The sequence below is a fragment of the Elgaria multicarinata genome, chromosome 23 (assembly GCF_023053635.1).
Source record: "Elgaria multicarinata webbii isolate HBS135686 ecotype San Diego chromosome 23, rElgMul1.1.pri, whole genome shotgun sequence".
Lineage (NCBI taxonomy): Eukaryota > Metazoa > Chordata > Lepidosauria > Squamata > Anguidae > Elgaria > Elgaria multicarinata.
In genome coordinates, this window is record NC_086193.1 from 13,715,440 (window position 1) to 13,729,983 (window position 14,544).

The window sequence follows — 14,544 nt, forward strand, 5'->3', positions numbered from 1 at the left end:
GACTGAGGGCAGCTGCTGGCCCACTTCGGCCGGGCTCCAGAGCATCCAGGGGGATGGTTCTGGGCCCCCAAGGGGGCGCTGGGCTGGCCTTTCTCGCAAATGGCTTTCGAAATCATAGAATCCTAACGTTGGAAGGGTTCCCCAAAGACCATCTAGTCTCACCCCACAAGGCAGCCTCTGAGTTCCAAAGGCAGTTTGCGCTGCGACGCCGCTGCTGTGAGGAAGCCAGTCCCAGCGCGATACCTGGATCCTGTCCATGCCGCTAGCGCCCTGGCAGAAGGAGTCACCTGTGTCAGGGGGGCAGGGGGGCGAGGCTGTCGGTGGCTGACTGATGTATAGCCAAATATGTACATTGCTGTATCTACCTATATGATCATATAACGAAATGGTGGGGAGAAGGTGGCGGCGTTGGGTTTTAACCCCCTGCTCTGTGTTTATTGTTTAATATAAGAGAAATGTTATTGTTTAATATAATAAATGGAAAAAAAAGTTACTTATTTTGGAGCATTTGAGACTCTGGCACGGCTGTCTTTGGGTGGGGGGGGGGGGGAAGACCAGCGTGTATTTCTGTCCAGGCCTGCTTGTTTCCTCCTGGCGACAGAGAACGTCACGTGTGCTCTCTCTCCCCCCCTCTGCCCCCTCCCGCCTCGCCCCTTTCTGTGTACCCGCCTTTTTTGCTGGGCATCGCCGTCCAGGGGACGACGCGGCCGGAAGGCTTTCTCCACACGTGGCCCACGCCTGCTCCTAGTTCACTCTCTCCAGTCCAGGTCCGCCTTTGGAAGAGGTTCGCTTGCCCAAATCTCTCCACGGGGCTGGAAGAGTTGTGGGGAGGCAGCGTAGCCCAGTGGTTAGAGCCCCTGCTTTGCATACAGACGGTCCTGGGGTTCATCCCCCGGCAGCTTCTCCAGCTACGAGGGATCCAGGGGCAGGCAGGGACGGGACGGGACGGGACGGTCAGCCTTCTCCGCCGGAGAGCCAGGTGGAGGAGGCCGGACGGGGCTGGAGCTGCAGGTGGTCTCAGGACAAACCTCTTTGGGCTTATTGGCACGTTGGGGCGGGGAGGGCTGATGGCTGTGGGGGAGGGGGGCATAGGGCACCGCTGGGGTTGAGGAAGGGACCCCCCCCTCTTCCCGCCAAGGGAGCCTCCGGGACGGAGGAACGTCCTGCTTTAAGGACACGGCCCGCTGCCGCCGCCGCTGCTGCTCTTGTAATCGGCTGTGCTCATTTCACCACCGTCTTTGCCCTCGTTCCGCTTCTGATGATGCATTTGGGCCGTGCGGTCGGGGAAAGAAGAGGAAACAGCTGAAGCAATTGCTGCAATCGGAGCGATGGTCTCCGCCTGTCCTTCTCCGCTCTCGTTCTGGAACAAAATTGTGCAATGGTCTCTGCTGAACGCGGCCTCTTTTCTGCGGCGCAGACGCCAGAGCCCGACCCCCCCTCCCGGCAAGGCGACACCTCCTGCTTCTGCTTCGGCCTGGTTGGCGGCAGTCAGAGCGGCACGCTTTTCCGTTGCCTTCAAGAAACGGCAGGATTTCGCTCTTCACGGCAGAGCGGTTATTTCTGCGGCGACTTTAAATAGCATCCCAGTCATTTTCTGCAAGTGTGTAATTGTGGTGCTAATTTTGGTCACGCTGTGTACAACCGCTCCTCCCTCCATGCAAATTCTAAACATGTTTTCCTTTTCTGTGCTTGTCAGTTAACCATTTAAGTGTTGGGGGGCTTTAGCGGACGAAATCTGAACTCGTGGTAGCGAAGAGAGCTTGTGGTTGTGGCAGGGAAGTGCAAGGAAAACGCCTTCTGTGGAAAAGGCAAATTCCACGTTCGGCTTCGAGCAGGAATGGAACATGAACTGCCAGTGTGGGACTGGAGCGCTGGGGTCACGGCGTACAGTTGTGCCCACCGCACCTCCGGAAGAATACTGTCAGGATGGGAGAAGACCGAGGGGCTGGAGCCCCACGTGGAGACACGCGGGGAAGAAGCAGAGACGCCAGCTTTTCAAAATTGTGCATCGTGCGGAAAAAGTACAGACAGAGCAGTTTCTCCTCCTCCTTCCATAAGAACCCAAGTGCGGCTGGGTGTCCATCTGCTGGGCTTTAAAGGGGGGGCGCTAGAGACGTTCAAGGAGGAGGAGGAGGCTATCAGTGGCCACGATTCATGACGCCTACATCCCCAGGAGCTGCCTCTTGACTGCGAGCACGTAGCTGAAGGGCCGAGGCCACCCGTGCCCCGGCTGGGTGTCCACGCATAAGAACTCCGCACGTTGAGCCCCTTTAAGCGCACCTTCAGGGGAGGCCTTTCTTCCGTGCCTGGCGGTCCTCAGCCACTGGCAGCAAACACCAGCAACAGGACCCAGATCCATCCTCCTCCCTTCGGATCCCACATTTGTTTCATTTTTCTTGCTGCTGTACTCCTAGAATCCTATAATACCCTATTTCTCCTATTCTAAGACACACTTTTTTCCCCATATAAACATCTCTAAAAATGGGGTGTGTTTTAGAGTTGCGGGTGTGTCTTAGGTTTTTTTTTTTCTGTTGATGGTACTGAAATTAGTGTGCGTCTTACAATCAATGGCATCTTACAATCGAAATACGGTAGTAGAGTTGGAAGGGGCCTCTAAGGCCATCAAGTCCAACCCCCGCTCAGTGCAGGAATCCATGTTAAAACATCCATGACAGGCAGTTGCCCAGCTGCCTCTAGTACAAGACAGCTCACCACCTCCCTAGGTCTTTGGTTCCACTGTTGTACTGCTCTAACTGTCAGGATGTTTTTCCTGATGTCCAGCTGGAACCTGGCTTCCTGTCACTTGAGCCCCTCATTCCGTGTCCTGCACTCTGGGAGGATCGGGAAGAGATCCTGGCCCTCCTCTGTTAAGTATTTGAAGAGTGCTATCATGTCTCCCCTCAGCCTTCTCTTCTCTAGGCTAAACTTGCCCAGTTCTTCCAGTCTCTCTTCATAGGGCTTTGTTTCCAGACCCCTGATCATCCTGGTTGTCTGCGTCCTTGAATTGTGGAGCCCAGAACTGGACACAATACCTGAGATGAGGCCTAACCAGGGCCAAATAGAGGGGAACCCGTACCTCGCATGGTTTGGAACCTGTACTTCTATTCATGCAGCCCAAAATAGCATTTACTTTTTTTGCAGCCACAACACCCTGTTGGCTCCTATTCAGCTTGTGATCTACAACAATTCCAAGATCCTTCTCGTTTGCAGTATTGCTGAGCCAAGTATCCCCAATCTTGCAACTGCATTTGGTTTCTTTCTCCTAGGTGTGGAACTTAGCATTTATCCCTATTAAACTTCATTCTGTTGTTTTCAGCCCACCCCATTCTTTGCAAATAAATAATGAATTGGGGTGGGGGGGTTTGGTCCCCTCCTGTTTGACCCCACCCCAGAAAGGTCCCGCCGTCGCTGGAAAAACTGCAGGAGCAGGCCACCGACAGGAGCTGGGTGGGCGCACCGGCCCTTCAATGGAAGGATGATTCTGGGCACGGCAGATGAAATGGCTGTGTCATGTGGAGCTAGGAGGCAGGCAGAGATTTCTTCCCCCTGTAATATTAGAACTCGTGCGGTAGCAATCTTGCTCCTGAAATTACTGGTCTAACTGAAGGCCAGCCCTCCGACCGGGCAGGGTGGGGAGGCTCGTTTCAGGAATTAAGCTTTGCAAGTTACTCCATTTTAAGCCTCCTTACCCCCCCCCCCCCGCACGCAAACCTCATCCAGCCACTAAAGCTATTGAGAACAACTGCAGTGGGGGGAAAAAGACTTGTGATCCGGCCTTAAAATACAACGCCGTAATTACTGAAATGCAATGTTTACGTTTCATAATAAAAAAAACCCCCACCAAAACAGGCTTGCTGCTGGCACAGCTGAGCCTACATCTGGAAGAGATTTCAGGGCACTACCAAAATAGCTATCAAATAAACTAAAAACGAGACTCAAATTATAGCCTTGGTTGCTTTTGAACTGAAGAGCCTTCGTTTTTGTCCACGAAGCCTTGTTGTTGGTGTGCCGTGGAGGGCCGGGCGCCTGGGAGGACCCAACCCCCCCCCAGAAGCCCTGGGGGGGGAACGCTCCAGCCGGAGACCCCTGCAGCAAAGGGTCGCTCAAGGAAAGAAAACATGGGTCAGCTCAAAGTTGCTTTATTTTAGAAAAGTATTTTAAAAATTTAGGAACATTTTACTTTTATTTATTTTTTTAAAAAGGAATAGGTAAGAAAATACCCATTTTGTCTTCCATTTGCACAGTCCAACGCTGCTGTATAAAACTATTTACAATATTTATATAACATATATATATATATATATATATATAAAAAGTGAAGTTTCTTTACAAGACCTCAAGCCCTGTAGTAGTCCTAATTGTCAGCCGAGGCAGGTGGTGCTTCGGCCTCCGTCAGGCAACAAGGACGCTCCTGGTCTGCCGCAGCCCTCCACGGGGCCTCCTCCGGCACAGGCCGTCCTGGTCAGAGGCACCCCTCTTCACCCCGAGACGGCGGGGGGGGGGCATGCGGAAGTCCCACACTCACGGTGGGGGGGAGGAGGAGGGAGAGAAGGGCCGGGCCGGGGGTCGTCCTCCCTGGAGTCGGTGCTCATCCTGAGCCGCTTGGCGGTGGACGTGTCGTAGTACCAGCTACAAGATCCCGAGGAACCTCTGACGCGTCTGTGCCCCCTCCGGGGGGCAGGGTGGGTGTGGGGTGGGGGGGCCTCCGGCTACATGTGCCTCTTCATGTGCAGGGCCAGGTGGTCGGAGCGGGAGAAGGCCCGGTCGCAAAGGTGGCACTGGAAGGGCCGGTGCCCAGTGTGTTTGCGGTAGTGCCGCGTCAGTTCGTCGGAGCGCGCAAACTTCCAGCCGCAGCCGTCCCAGTTGCAGTGGTAGGGCTTCTCGCCTGTAGGGCAGCAGAGGAGAAAGAGGGCTGTGGGCGGGCGTCAGGCAGGGAGCTGCCGTCACCACCGGGGTCCCGGCCTCTTGCCCCCCCTCCCCGGGGTTCCCCGGGGCTGGGAAAAGCATCCTCTGGGCAGGGGAGCCCCCTGGGTGACCACCAGGGGGGGGTGGCTTGATGGAACATCCCCCCCCATACACACACACACTCTGCCAGGGCAGGGCTTCGCTCCACCCCCCCCTTAGGTAAACTCTCGACTGCTTGTGCGAGAAGACACACGTGCCACGTTTGCCCACCGCTGTGCGGGGAGGGCAGGGGCTCCTCTGGGCTCCTTGAAACTGCGGGTGGGGGGGGCAGGGGGCGTGGGCGCCTGCCCCGACAGCCCCGGGCTTTACAAGGGTGCCGCCGCCCCCGCCCCAGGCGAGGGGCTGGCCTGTCTTACCTGTGTGCGTCCGCAGGTGCGCCTTGAGGTGGGAGCTCTTGGTGTAGGTCTTCCCGCAGCCGGCGTAGGTGCAGGTATGGGTGGCGGTGCGCTTGCGGGGCCAGGAGCGGCGGCCCCGCTTGGGCTTGGCCTCCAGCAGCTCCAGCGGCGAGGAGGGCGGCGTGAGCAGGCCCCTCGGGGCGGAGGCCGGGCAGGGCGGCGGCGGCAGCGGCAGCGTCTCCTCGAAGAGGCCGAAGGGCGAGCCGGCGCCGCTCGCGGGGGGCGCGTGGAACTGGAGCGGGCGGCCGTAGGGCGGGCGGCCGTAGGGCTGCCGCAGCGGGCCCTCCGAGGCGGCGGCCGCCAGCAGGTCGTCGGGGCTGAGCGGCGGCGTGTCGGCGCCGCCGGCCAGCATGCAGGGCGCCGGGCGGCCCTCCTGCTTGATCGGGGGGCGCCGGGCGCCGTAGTTGTCCGGCCCGGGCTCGGGCTTCAGGCTCTCGGCGAACGGGGGGCCGCCGAAGCCGCCGGGCGCCACGAAGAAGCGGCCCTGGATGCCCACGGGCAGCCCGTAGCTGTCGCCGTCCAGCTCGGGCAGCAGGGGCGCGCCGTAGGGCGGCGGGCTGCCGCGCTCCGGCGGAGGGAAGCAGCCGGCGCCCGGCGCGCCCAGCTGGTAGAAGCCGCAGTCGGCCCGGGGCGCCTCGGGCCCCAAGTCCGCGCCGCCGCCCATGGAGAGGATGAGGTCCAGCACGCTGTTGAGGTCGTCGTCGCCGCCGCCGCCGTCCTTGGCGAGGCCCGGGTCCGGGTAGTGGCCCCCCGGGGGCAGGCTGGCCTCCAGGCCGCAGGGCCAGCGCTGCAGGAGGGCGAGAGGGGCGTCAGTCGGGGGCCCAAGGGCCGCGCAACCCCCCTTCACCCCGCCGCGGCCCCCTCCCCGCCTGGCGCGCCGCGGGCTGGCCGGCCGGCGAAGGCGCCCGGGCCAGCGGCGCGCCTCTGAGCGCGTGCAGAGGGCCTCCCCCCGCCGCCCTCCTCCCCCTGCCCTGCAGGCGGCGCACTCACTTGGGGGGCGGCCGCGGCGGCGCGGCTGTCTCGGCAGAAGGAGGCGAAGGAGGGCAGCAGGCAGGGCGCCGGCCCCGGCGCGGGCAGCAGCAGCTCCATGGCGGCGGGCTCGGGTTGTGCGGCCGGGCCGGCGGCGGCCGCCTTTTAAGCGGCGCCGGGCAGCGCGCAGGCCAATGGCGGCGGCGCAGGAAACGCGTCCCGGGGAGGCAGCAGCAGCAGCAGCAGCCGCGGCAGGAGGGGCTGCCCGGCACGCGGCCCAGGCCCAGCTCGAGCCGGAGGAGGAGCCCGAGCGCCGCGGGCCGGCCAGGGGGCTGCGCGGACGGACGCACGGACGGGGCGGCCTAAATTTAGCCCCGCTATAAAAGCCGGGCGGAGGCGGAGGCAGCCAGAGCCAGAGCCGGAGCCAGGCGGGAGAGAGAAAGCAGGAGGAGGTGGCGGCGGCGGCGGCGGCGGCGGGACGGACGGAGGGAGGGGAGCGCGCCCAGCCAGCCAGCCAGCCAGCCAGCCGCGGGGAAGGGGCTGCTGCCGCTCCGCCCGGCCAGGCAAGGCGGCCGGCTCCGGGCGCCCAGCACAGCCCCGGCTCTCTGCACGTGCTCCGGGCCGCCCTCGCCAGCGTTCTCTCTGCGCGCTTGGAACGGCGTTTTGGCGCACGCTGCGATCCGGCGTGCCGAGTGGCGTCCTCTCTCTCTCACACCCCCCCCCCCTCGCAGCTTCTGGGGTTTGATCTGGAGCCGGGGTGATCGTGTGGATCGGTGGACGTGGTGGCCAGGGGCTGGGCTTGCAGCCCTCCCCAAGCGTGGGTGCCTCTGAGCACATGCAGAGTGCCTTTTCCAGTTGATGTTTCTCAAACTCATAAACAGTCAGCAAAGACAGCAGCCGCCCCTGCAGCCCCGCACACCTTGGGGGAGGGAGGGAGGGAGGGGTGTCAGCTCCGCGGCCTCAGGGTTGACTGCTGGCAGTGTGGGCCCAAACGGAGCCCCCTCCTTCTCCCCTGCAAAGGGAGCGGGTCGTGGGGGGGTTGGGTGGGAGTGGATGGGGCAGGATCCAACCCCCCCCCCCAGTTCCCCTCTGCTGCTCTTAGCGAGGGGCCACCACCAAGCAGCCACTGGAGCACACAGGGCTCTTCAGCGGGCAGGGAGGGGCCCTCGCTCAGCAGGAGGCTTCAGACTTTCCCTCCACTCCCCTTTTCCCACCCAAGCCCCGCCTGGCTTTCTGGCACTCATAAGAAGGACAATATTTATAAAATAATTAGAGAACATTCATGTAACGCTCTTGCTTCACTCCCCGTTTCTCTAGCCAGGGAGGAGAAAGCGCTCGTTGCAGAGGGCTGGAGGGCTGGTTCCAAGCCTCCGCTCAGCCCTGAAGCTGGCCGGGCGACTTTGAGCCAGGCCCTGACTCCCTGGCCCACCTCGCAGGGTTGTTGTGAGTCGCAACGGGGAGAGGAGGTTCTCGTGCCCCACGTGGACTCTCGGGAGAAAAAGGCAGGACAGAAACGCAGCAGACAAATAAAGGGCAGGAATAACGGAAAGCCGGGCAGGGATCTGACCGCCCAGGGAGGGTGAGGGGCGCTCTGGGGCCCAAACGCTTGTGCCCCCTGAAGTGACGAGGTTGCTGGTCCTTTAAGGGCTGACCCACCAATCCCCAGGTGAGCACTTGCTGCAGGGTCCGAATCTTCAAAGAGAAAGTCAGAGGGAAGGGACAGAAAGGCGCCCCCCTCCGCCGCCCCTCTTCCTTCTGAGAAGAATCCAGCCACGGAGAAGTTCTGCCAAGGGCGGCGAGGTGTGTGTGTGAACCCACTTTATCATCGCCAAGATCATCATCATCATCATCTCGAAACATGCCATGCAAGGTCAACTGGGGAGAGGGATCCTGGCCCGGTGGCCCCCTTCTCAGATACAGTCCCTGCCTGGCTCCTGTGGGGCGGAGCGCTCCGGCACAAGGAACTGTAGGCACCGCTCAGCGCTGGTCCAGGAGAGGAGAGGAAGCCGCTGTGGGGACATCGGAGGCCTTGACAAGTGCCTCGTTGGTCAGTCAAGGGGCAGAAGCCTCTGCCAGCCCCCAGCCGGAGCCGGAGGACACCCGTGTGCGGCCATGGAGGTCTGACATGGGCAGGGCTCCCTGGGGGACGCCGGGGGCCCTTCTCTGGCAGAGGCCTGGACCAGCCGGTGGCTGGACAGAGGAAGCCGTTCTGGGCCAGCTGGACCAACGGATGGGAACCCAAGCGCTGTGGCGTTGGAGGGCCCCAGGGGCCCTCTAGGCCAGCCCTCTGGCCTGCTGACTCAGGGAATCCACTGCGACAACGTCCTTGACAGGTGGCTGCCTGGCCTTGCTCCACGGCCTCCACGGGAGTTGAGCCCACGACCTGCTAAGAACAGAAGAGGAGCCCTGAAGCCGGATCGGACCCGGGGCCCATCGCGTCCAGCACTCCCCTCCACACGGGGCCACACGCTGCCCACTTGTGTGCCTTCTGTTGCCCTGGTGGACTTGGTGGCCCGCCAGAGCAAGGGGTGTGTGTGTGGGGGGGACCCTGCACCCCTCCCACGCCATTCCACTCGTCTTCACCCTCCCACCTGTAACTCTTTGGCAGGGCCGCTGGACATGGAACGACTCCCGTCACCACCTGGTTGGCCCAAAGTGCCCTGCAGCTCAAAGGGTCCTTGCCGCAGCGCCTCCAGAACCCTTTCCCCCCCTGGTCTGGGGGCTGAGGAGCCCCCAATCCTCGCCCCCCCCCCCAATTCCTGTGCATTGCCCCACACAGCCCATGCGCTCTGCTTGGCCAGGGCTGACAGTCCCCAGATGACAGGCGCAGAGGAGGGGATCCAAGCCGCACTTTCCTGCCAGAAAACACAGTCCCCATGGCAACAGGCAACTCCTCCGGAGGGCTGCACCAAGCCGGTGATGCTCAGCCGAGGCCTGCAAAAGTTCACAGGCAAAACAGCTGGCTGCTGTCAGGCGGAGGAGACCCGCCTGGCAACCCGTACACAAAGCGGGGTGAGTCACGCCTTGGAAATGTCGCACTTGTGTAATCCCTGCTAGAGACCCGTCTCCTCCGCAAGGGAAGCCCCCCCCATGCCCCCCTCCTCAGCGGAGACTGTTGCTGCTGCTGCAAAGGGTCTCCGGGGGGGGGGGGCAGGGCAGGAGGAATTGCAGCCAGGTCACGGTCCAAGCGGAGCACCTGTGCTCCCCCACCTCATGCGCCCCCTGGGCCGGGCATGGCGCATGCGGGCCTCACGGCAGAGCAGGCCTCAGGCAGCTTGGCCAGAACGCCAGCTCCAGGGGCCGGAAGGGTGGGGGCTGCACCACCGCCACGGACCCTGCGCCCAGAGGCCGGGCCAAAGCAGCCCTGGCTCTCCGAGGTCGGAAGAGTCAGGGAGCCCGCTGGGCCCACCCAAGGTCCGAGGCCCGGCCGGCCCAGGAACCGCCTCTCCCGGGGGCTTCAGGCAGCGCGGTCAAACCAGGGACTTTGCCACCATGGGATGGAGCAACGGCCACGAATTTGGGTGGCTTTCAAAGGGGGCTGGATAAAGTCCAGGAGGAGGGGGAGGAGGGTCAGGCTCTGGGTGGCTACCTGTCCTGATGGCTCTGTGCCACCTCCAGCGCCAGAGGCAGTAAGCATGTGAGGTGCATTCGTTGTTGGGGAGCATGGGTTGCACTTGTGGAGTCCTAGCCAACCGCTGGCTGGCCAGCCACCGTGTGAACAGCGCCGGGCGAGACGGAGCCCGGGTTGGGGTTAGGGGCCGCGAGGAGGCCGGGGGCCCTGTGCTCTCTCTTAGCTGGAGGCCAGAGAGCGCCCAGCGAGGCGGAGCCAGCTGGGGGTCACGAAGCCCCCGGCACCCTGGGCTTGTGTCCTGGGGAAAGAGGGTGAGAGCTGAGCCAGAGGCCGGCCCCTCTGGATGGGAGCACCTGCCGCGGCCATCACTTCTCCCGACTGAATTCGTGGAAGTGTGAATCACTGGCCGGCAGTGGTGGCAGCGGTGCTGGGATCTGTTGGATTCCCTGCAAGGTCACACACACGCTTGACTTCCGCCCTCCTTCAGAAAGACACATTTCTGCAGACTGTGGAATGCCCCCCCCCCCCAAGAACCGCTAGTGGGATGCAACAAGAGAACGTGCAGTGGAGTTACGCAACACCCCGGAAAGCCCAACCAAGCAGGGGGAAGCAGGTGCCCCAAGGAGCCACTGCCCCCCCCCCCCCAGCAGCAGCACGAATCCAGGCAGAAGCCTCGGGGAGCAGGCTGCGAGTTGGGGCCACAGTTGGTGAGATTTGGGCCGACCGGGGCTGACGGGGCCGGGGGTCCCACAGCCAGGCGGGTGGTGTGGATGACGCCTTCCCTCAGGTTGCCACGGAGCGAAACACGGGCCGGTGTGGCACCGTCAAGAGGGCATCGTGGGAAGGAAAATGTGGCACTCTGTAAATGCTCAGAGGCACGATGCACAAGAATTGCCGGCCCTGAAGCCGGCCTAGTTTTAACCATATCCTCGTCTGAAAGCAACCACCTTTGGGTAAGTGGGCGGCTAGGCTGGGCCCTGAGGAGAGATGGGGGGAAGGCTGCTTGTGGGTCAGGGGCAAGTCCAGCCCTCCTGCTCTCTCAGCCCCCAACATTGGGCAGATGAAGAGAGGGGCGTGAGCCCCTCATCTCCAGGACTGTGGCCATGCGCCCCCCCCCCCCCCATCGCTGGCCAGTCTATTTGCTCTTTGCAGAAAGACGCCCGAGATCAACCCAGGGCCCTTCCAGGGTGTGAGGCGGAGGGTGCCCTTGGGTGTCCAGGTGTGCGCCTTGGAGATGAGGCCATCCCCAGAGAGAGCGGGGGACGGACGGACGAGGACAACACATGGCTCTTCTCCCTGGTGGCTGGGGAGGGGGCCGAGCGGAGCGAAACAGGACGTCTCGTGGGGCTCCCCTGCAGAACTGGCACAGTGTAGGGCCAGGGCACCTGCTGGGAAACTGAGGCCCGGCCCGGCCTCCTCAGCCGGCACCTGCGCCGTGGCGGCCTGGGCCTGGAGCGAGCGCGGCGTGTCCGGCCCAGAGCGAGCGAGCGAGTGCGAGAGAGCGAGGGGGGACCCTGCGCGGCCTTTATATACCCAAGTTATTTTTAACCAGCGCCTCCCCTGCTGATGGCAGCGTTTCCTCTCCCAGGCGTTCAGGAAGCCCGCTTGGCTCTGCTTCCTGCGAACACGCGGGCCTGGCGCGCAGGGCCTGGAGCACAACAACACGGAGTGGAAGCAGGGGGGAGAATCTGGCACCGCCTCGAGCTCTGACAGAAACCCTTTGAAAGCCTCCTCCGAGGGCAGCCCGCCAGCACAGGCCACTGCTGCTGCTGCCGCCGCGGCTTCTCTGTACGGGCCCCTTCCGCCCCACCACAGCAAAGGAGGCCGCTGGGTCAACAGGCGCTGCTTGGCTGCAGCGCGGGCGGCTTCGGGCCACCGCCGAAGAAGGCCGCATTGATGCGCGAGGGGGAGGCAAGGCCCGGCCCGGCCGCCTCTTTGACAGGGGGCCGCTTGGAAATGGCCGCCTTTCTCGCCCGCTCAGCTGCCTTCCCCTTTCTCTGAACAAAGGGGCCGTGTTCGGAAGGCCTCAAACACGCTGGACCCGGGAGGCCTGGCAGCCACCCTGCGCAGTAGGCCTCAGCCCCCATCCCTCTTCACTCAGGGACGGCCCCTTGGGTTGTGTCGGTCCTACGTCCATCCCCCAACCTGTTTTTTCCCTTTGTTAACACTTGTTCCCATTTTCCGGGTGCAAAGGGCGCTGCTGTCACCCTTCAGGGCTCCCCTCCCCTCCCCGCCCCCCCGGGTCTCCAACATTCAATGTCTGTGAAGGGCAAGTGGCTGGGCTGGCCTCCCCTGTCCACCACGGAGGCAGCGTGCAGGGCCAGGGGCTGCAGCCGCTAAGGGGCATTTGGAACTGGTGATGAGAACTACCAGAGGACAGTCATGGTCTTCTAGGGCATCTTTAGAAGACAGAGAACCACCACAGCCAGGCAGTCCCGGAGGTTGAAGCCTCCTCAGCAATGTTTGGAAGAGGGTTCGGGGTGGGGGTGGGGAGGCATCACGCTCCTGGCCCTGGGTCCACGTGGGACCATCCGTTACCGTCGCAGGATGGGGCACAAGAGAACCACTCCACTTGCAAGTTTATGGCTGGCTGAAGGCTGAGGGGAGACAGGATAGCGCTCTTCAAATAGTTGAAACGTGGTCCCACAGAGGAGGGCCAGGATCTCTTCTCCATCCTCCCAGAGTGCAGGACACGGAATAACGGGCTCAAGTGACAGGAAGCCAGATTTCAGCTGGACATCAGGAAAAGTGACCTGGCTGTTAGAGCGGTATGACAATGGAACCAATGAAGTCGTGGGCTCTCCCACCCTAGAATCATAGAATAGTAGAGTTGGAAGGGGACTAAAAGGCCATCAAGTCCAACCCCCCACTCAATACAGGAATCCACCCTACAGCATCCCTGACAGATGGTTGTCCAGCTGCCTCTTGAATGACTCTAGTGTGGGAGAGCCGACAACCTCCCTAGGCCACTGTTTCCATTGTCGTACTGCTCTAACAGGAAGTTTTTCCTGATGTCCAGCCGGAATCTGACTTCCTGTAACTTGAGCCCGCTATTCCGTGTCCTGTACTCTGGGAGGATCGAGAAGAGATTCTGGCCCTCCTCTGTGTGATGACCTTTTAAGTATTTGAAGAGTGCCATCATGTCTCCCCTCAATCTTCTCTTCTCCAGGCTAAACATGCCCAGTTGTTTCAGTCTCCCTAGAGGCCTTCAAGAGGCAGCTGGACAACCATCTGTCAGGGATGCTTTAGGGTGGATTCCTGCATTGAGCAGGGGGTTGGACTCGATGGCCTTTGAGGCCCCTTCCGACTCTACTATTCTATTATTCTATGATTCTGGCTCATTCCTCAGGGACCTCCGTCACACATACCCCTCCTGCCTTCACCCACGACCCAGCAGGCCCAACAGAGACCCAGGAATGCCTGCTGGTCGCAGGGTGCATGTGTGTGCATGTGTGTGTGTGAGTGATGGGACTCCCTGCCAAATGAAGAGCCCTGCGCGGATCCGGTCACTTCCCAAAGAGCAGCTCTGGGAAAGGCCGGCTTGTGTGGCAGACAGGGCCTGGCCCTCCGCAAGGTCCAGGAGACCGGCGCGCCTCCAATCCCACGGGCCAGCCCAGAAGGAAAAGGGACAGGCCCGTTGCAGGCCCGGCCTACCAGAGCCAGGGAAAGAGAGGCCTGGCTGCTCTGTCCTCCACCCCACCCCACCTCTGGCAAGAAGCCTTCTGCCATCCGGGCCCTTGGATTTCAAGGGTGTGCAAGAACAGGCGGGAGCTGCCAACCGCAAGGCGAGAGGCCCTTTGCTGCTGCTTTGAGAACGGGGGCGGAAGAGGCCATTTTTAGCATTCCAGAAACTCTCCTGCGAAAGCCACAGCAATCCACAGAAATAGTTTGTCCTCTTACTTGGAAAGAATCATAGAATCATAGAATCGCGGAGTTGGAAGGGGCCTACAAGGCCATCGAGTCCAACCCCCCTCTGAGAATTCCAGAGGCCGCCCTGGGCAGGCAAAGAAACAGGCGTGCGTGTGCCAGGCGGCCGAAAGCGCAGCCCTGGCACGCCTGGGCGCGGGGGGGGGGGGGAGGCTGCATGCTGTCAGCTGGGTCCACACCTGGCGGGCACTTGGACAGGGGGGCGCTCGCGGGGCTGCCTTGCTGCTCTTTCTGCTCCGCATTCCTTTGCCGTGCTGGTTGGGGGGGGGGGGGTAGAGGGTGTGTGTGTGTGTGTGTGTGTGTGTGTGTGTGTGTGTGTGTGACACTGTGTGTTTTCTCCGGAGTTAATGGACTTAATGTTTGCGTTGCTGCGTGCCGATGCTTTTAACAGCACAGCCCCCAAGGTGGCCCTTGCTTTCCTTGGCTTTTACGGCTGGAATCTGGCCGGCCCACTTGTGACCCCCCCCCCCCGATGGTAGTCGGAGCACAGAAGGCGGCCTTGTCCCGGGCCGCCGGGCCCAGTGTGGCCAGTTCGGACCGGCAGCAGTTCTCCAAGGGGGGGGCAGGCATTGAGGGGGGGCTGCCCCAGCTCTGCGAGGACAAGCAAAGTCACAGGGTTCAACCTGGGCTGGACAGAAGGCCCAGCTCGCAGAGGATGGAGACCGGAAGGGGCGCAGGGGCAGTGGGGACGCTTCTGCCGCTTTGCGCAAGGGCAGC

General features: G+C 62.0%; 2 protein-coding genes across 2 annotated transcripts in view; one reads left to right on the forward strand and one right to left on the reverse strand.

Annotated features, from left to right (window-relative positions):
* Window positions 1-14,544, forward strand: part of AP1M1 (adaptor related protein complex 1 subunit mu 1) — a 70,539-nt gene that overhangs the window by 14,665 nt on the left and 41,330 nt on the right. The gene's annotated exons all lie outside the window — the stretch shown is intronic.
* On the reverse strand, window positions 4,524-5,712 carry KLF2 (KLF transcription factor 2). The gene is made up of 2 exons (XM_063147379.1): window positions 5,322-5,712; window positions 4,524-4,885 (listed from the first exon to the last, which is right to left on the reverse strand). The coding sequence occupies exons 1-2, from the start codon at window positions 5,710-5,712 to the stop codon at window positions 4,710-4,712; spliced, it is 567 nt and encodes a 188-aa protein (XP_063003449.1). The 3' UTR covers window positions 4,524-4,709.

Excerpts from the sequence above, each read along its gene's own strand:
- KLF2 (XM_063147379.1), bottom strand. The coding sequence starts at position 5,712 with ATGCTGGCCGGCGGCGCCGACACGCCGCCGCTCAGCCCCGACGACCTG. Across the intron at positions 4,886-5,321 it reads GCACCTGCGGACGCACACAG|GCGAGAAGCCCTACCACTGC; the intron begins GTAAGACAGGCC and ends GCTGCCCTACAG.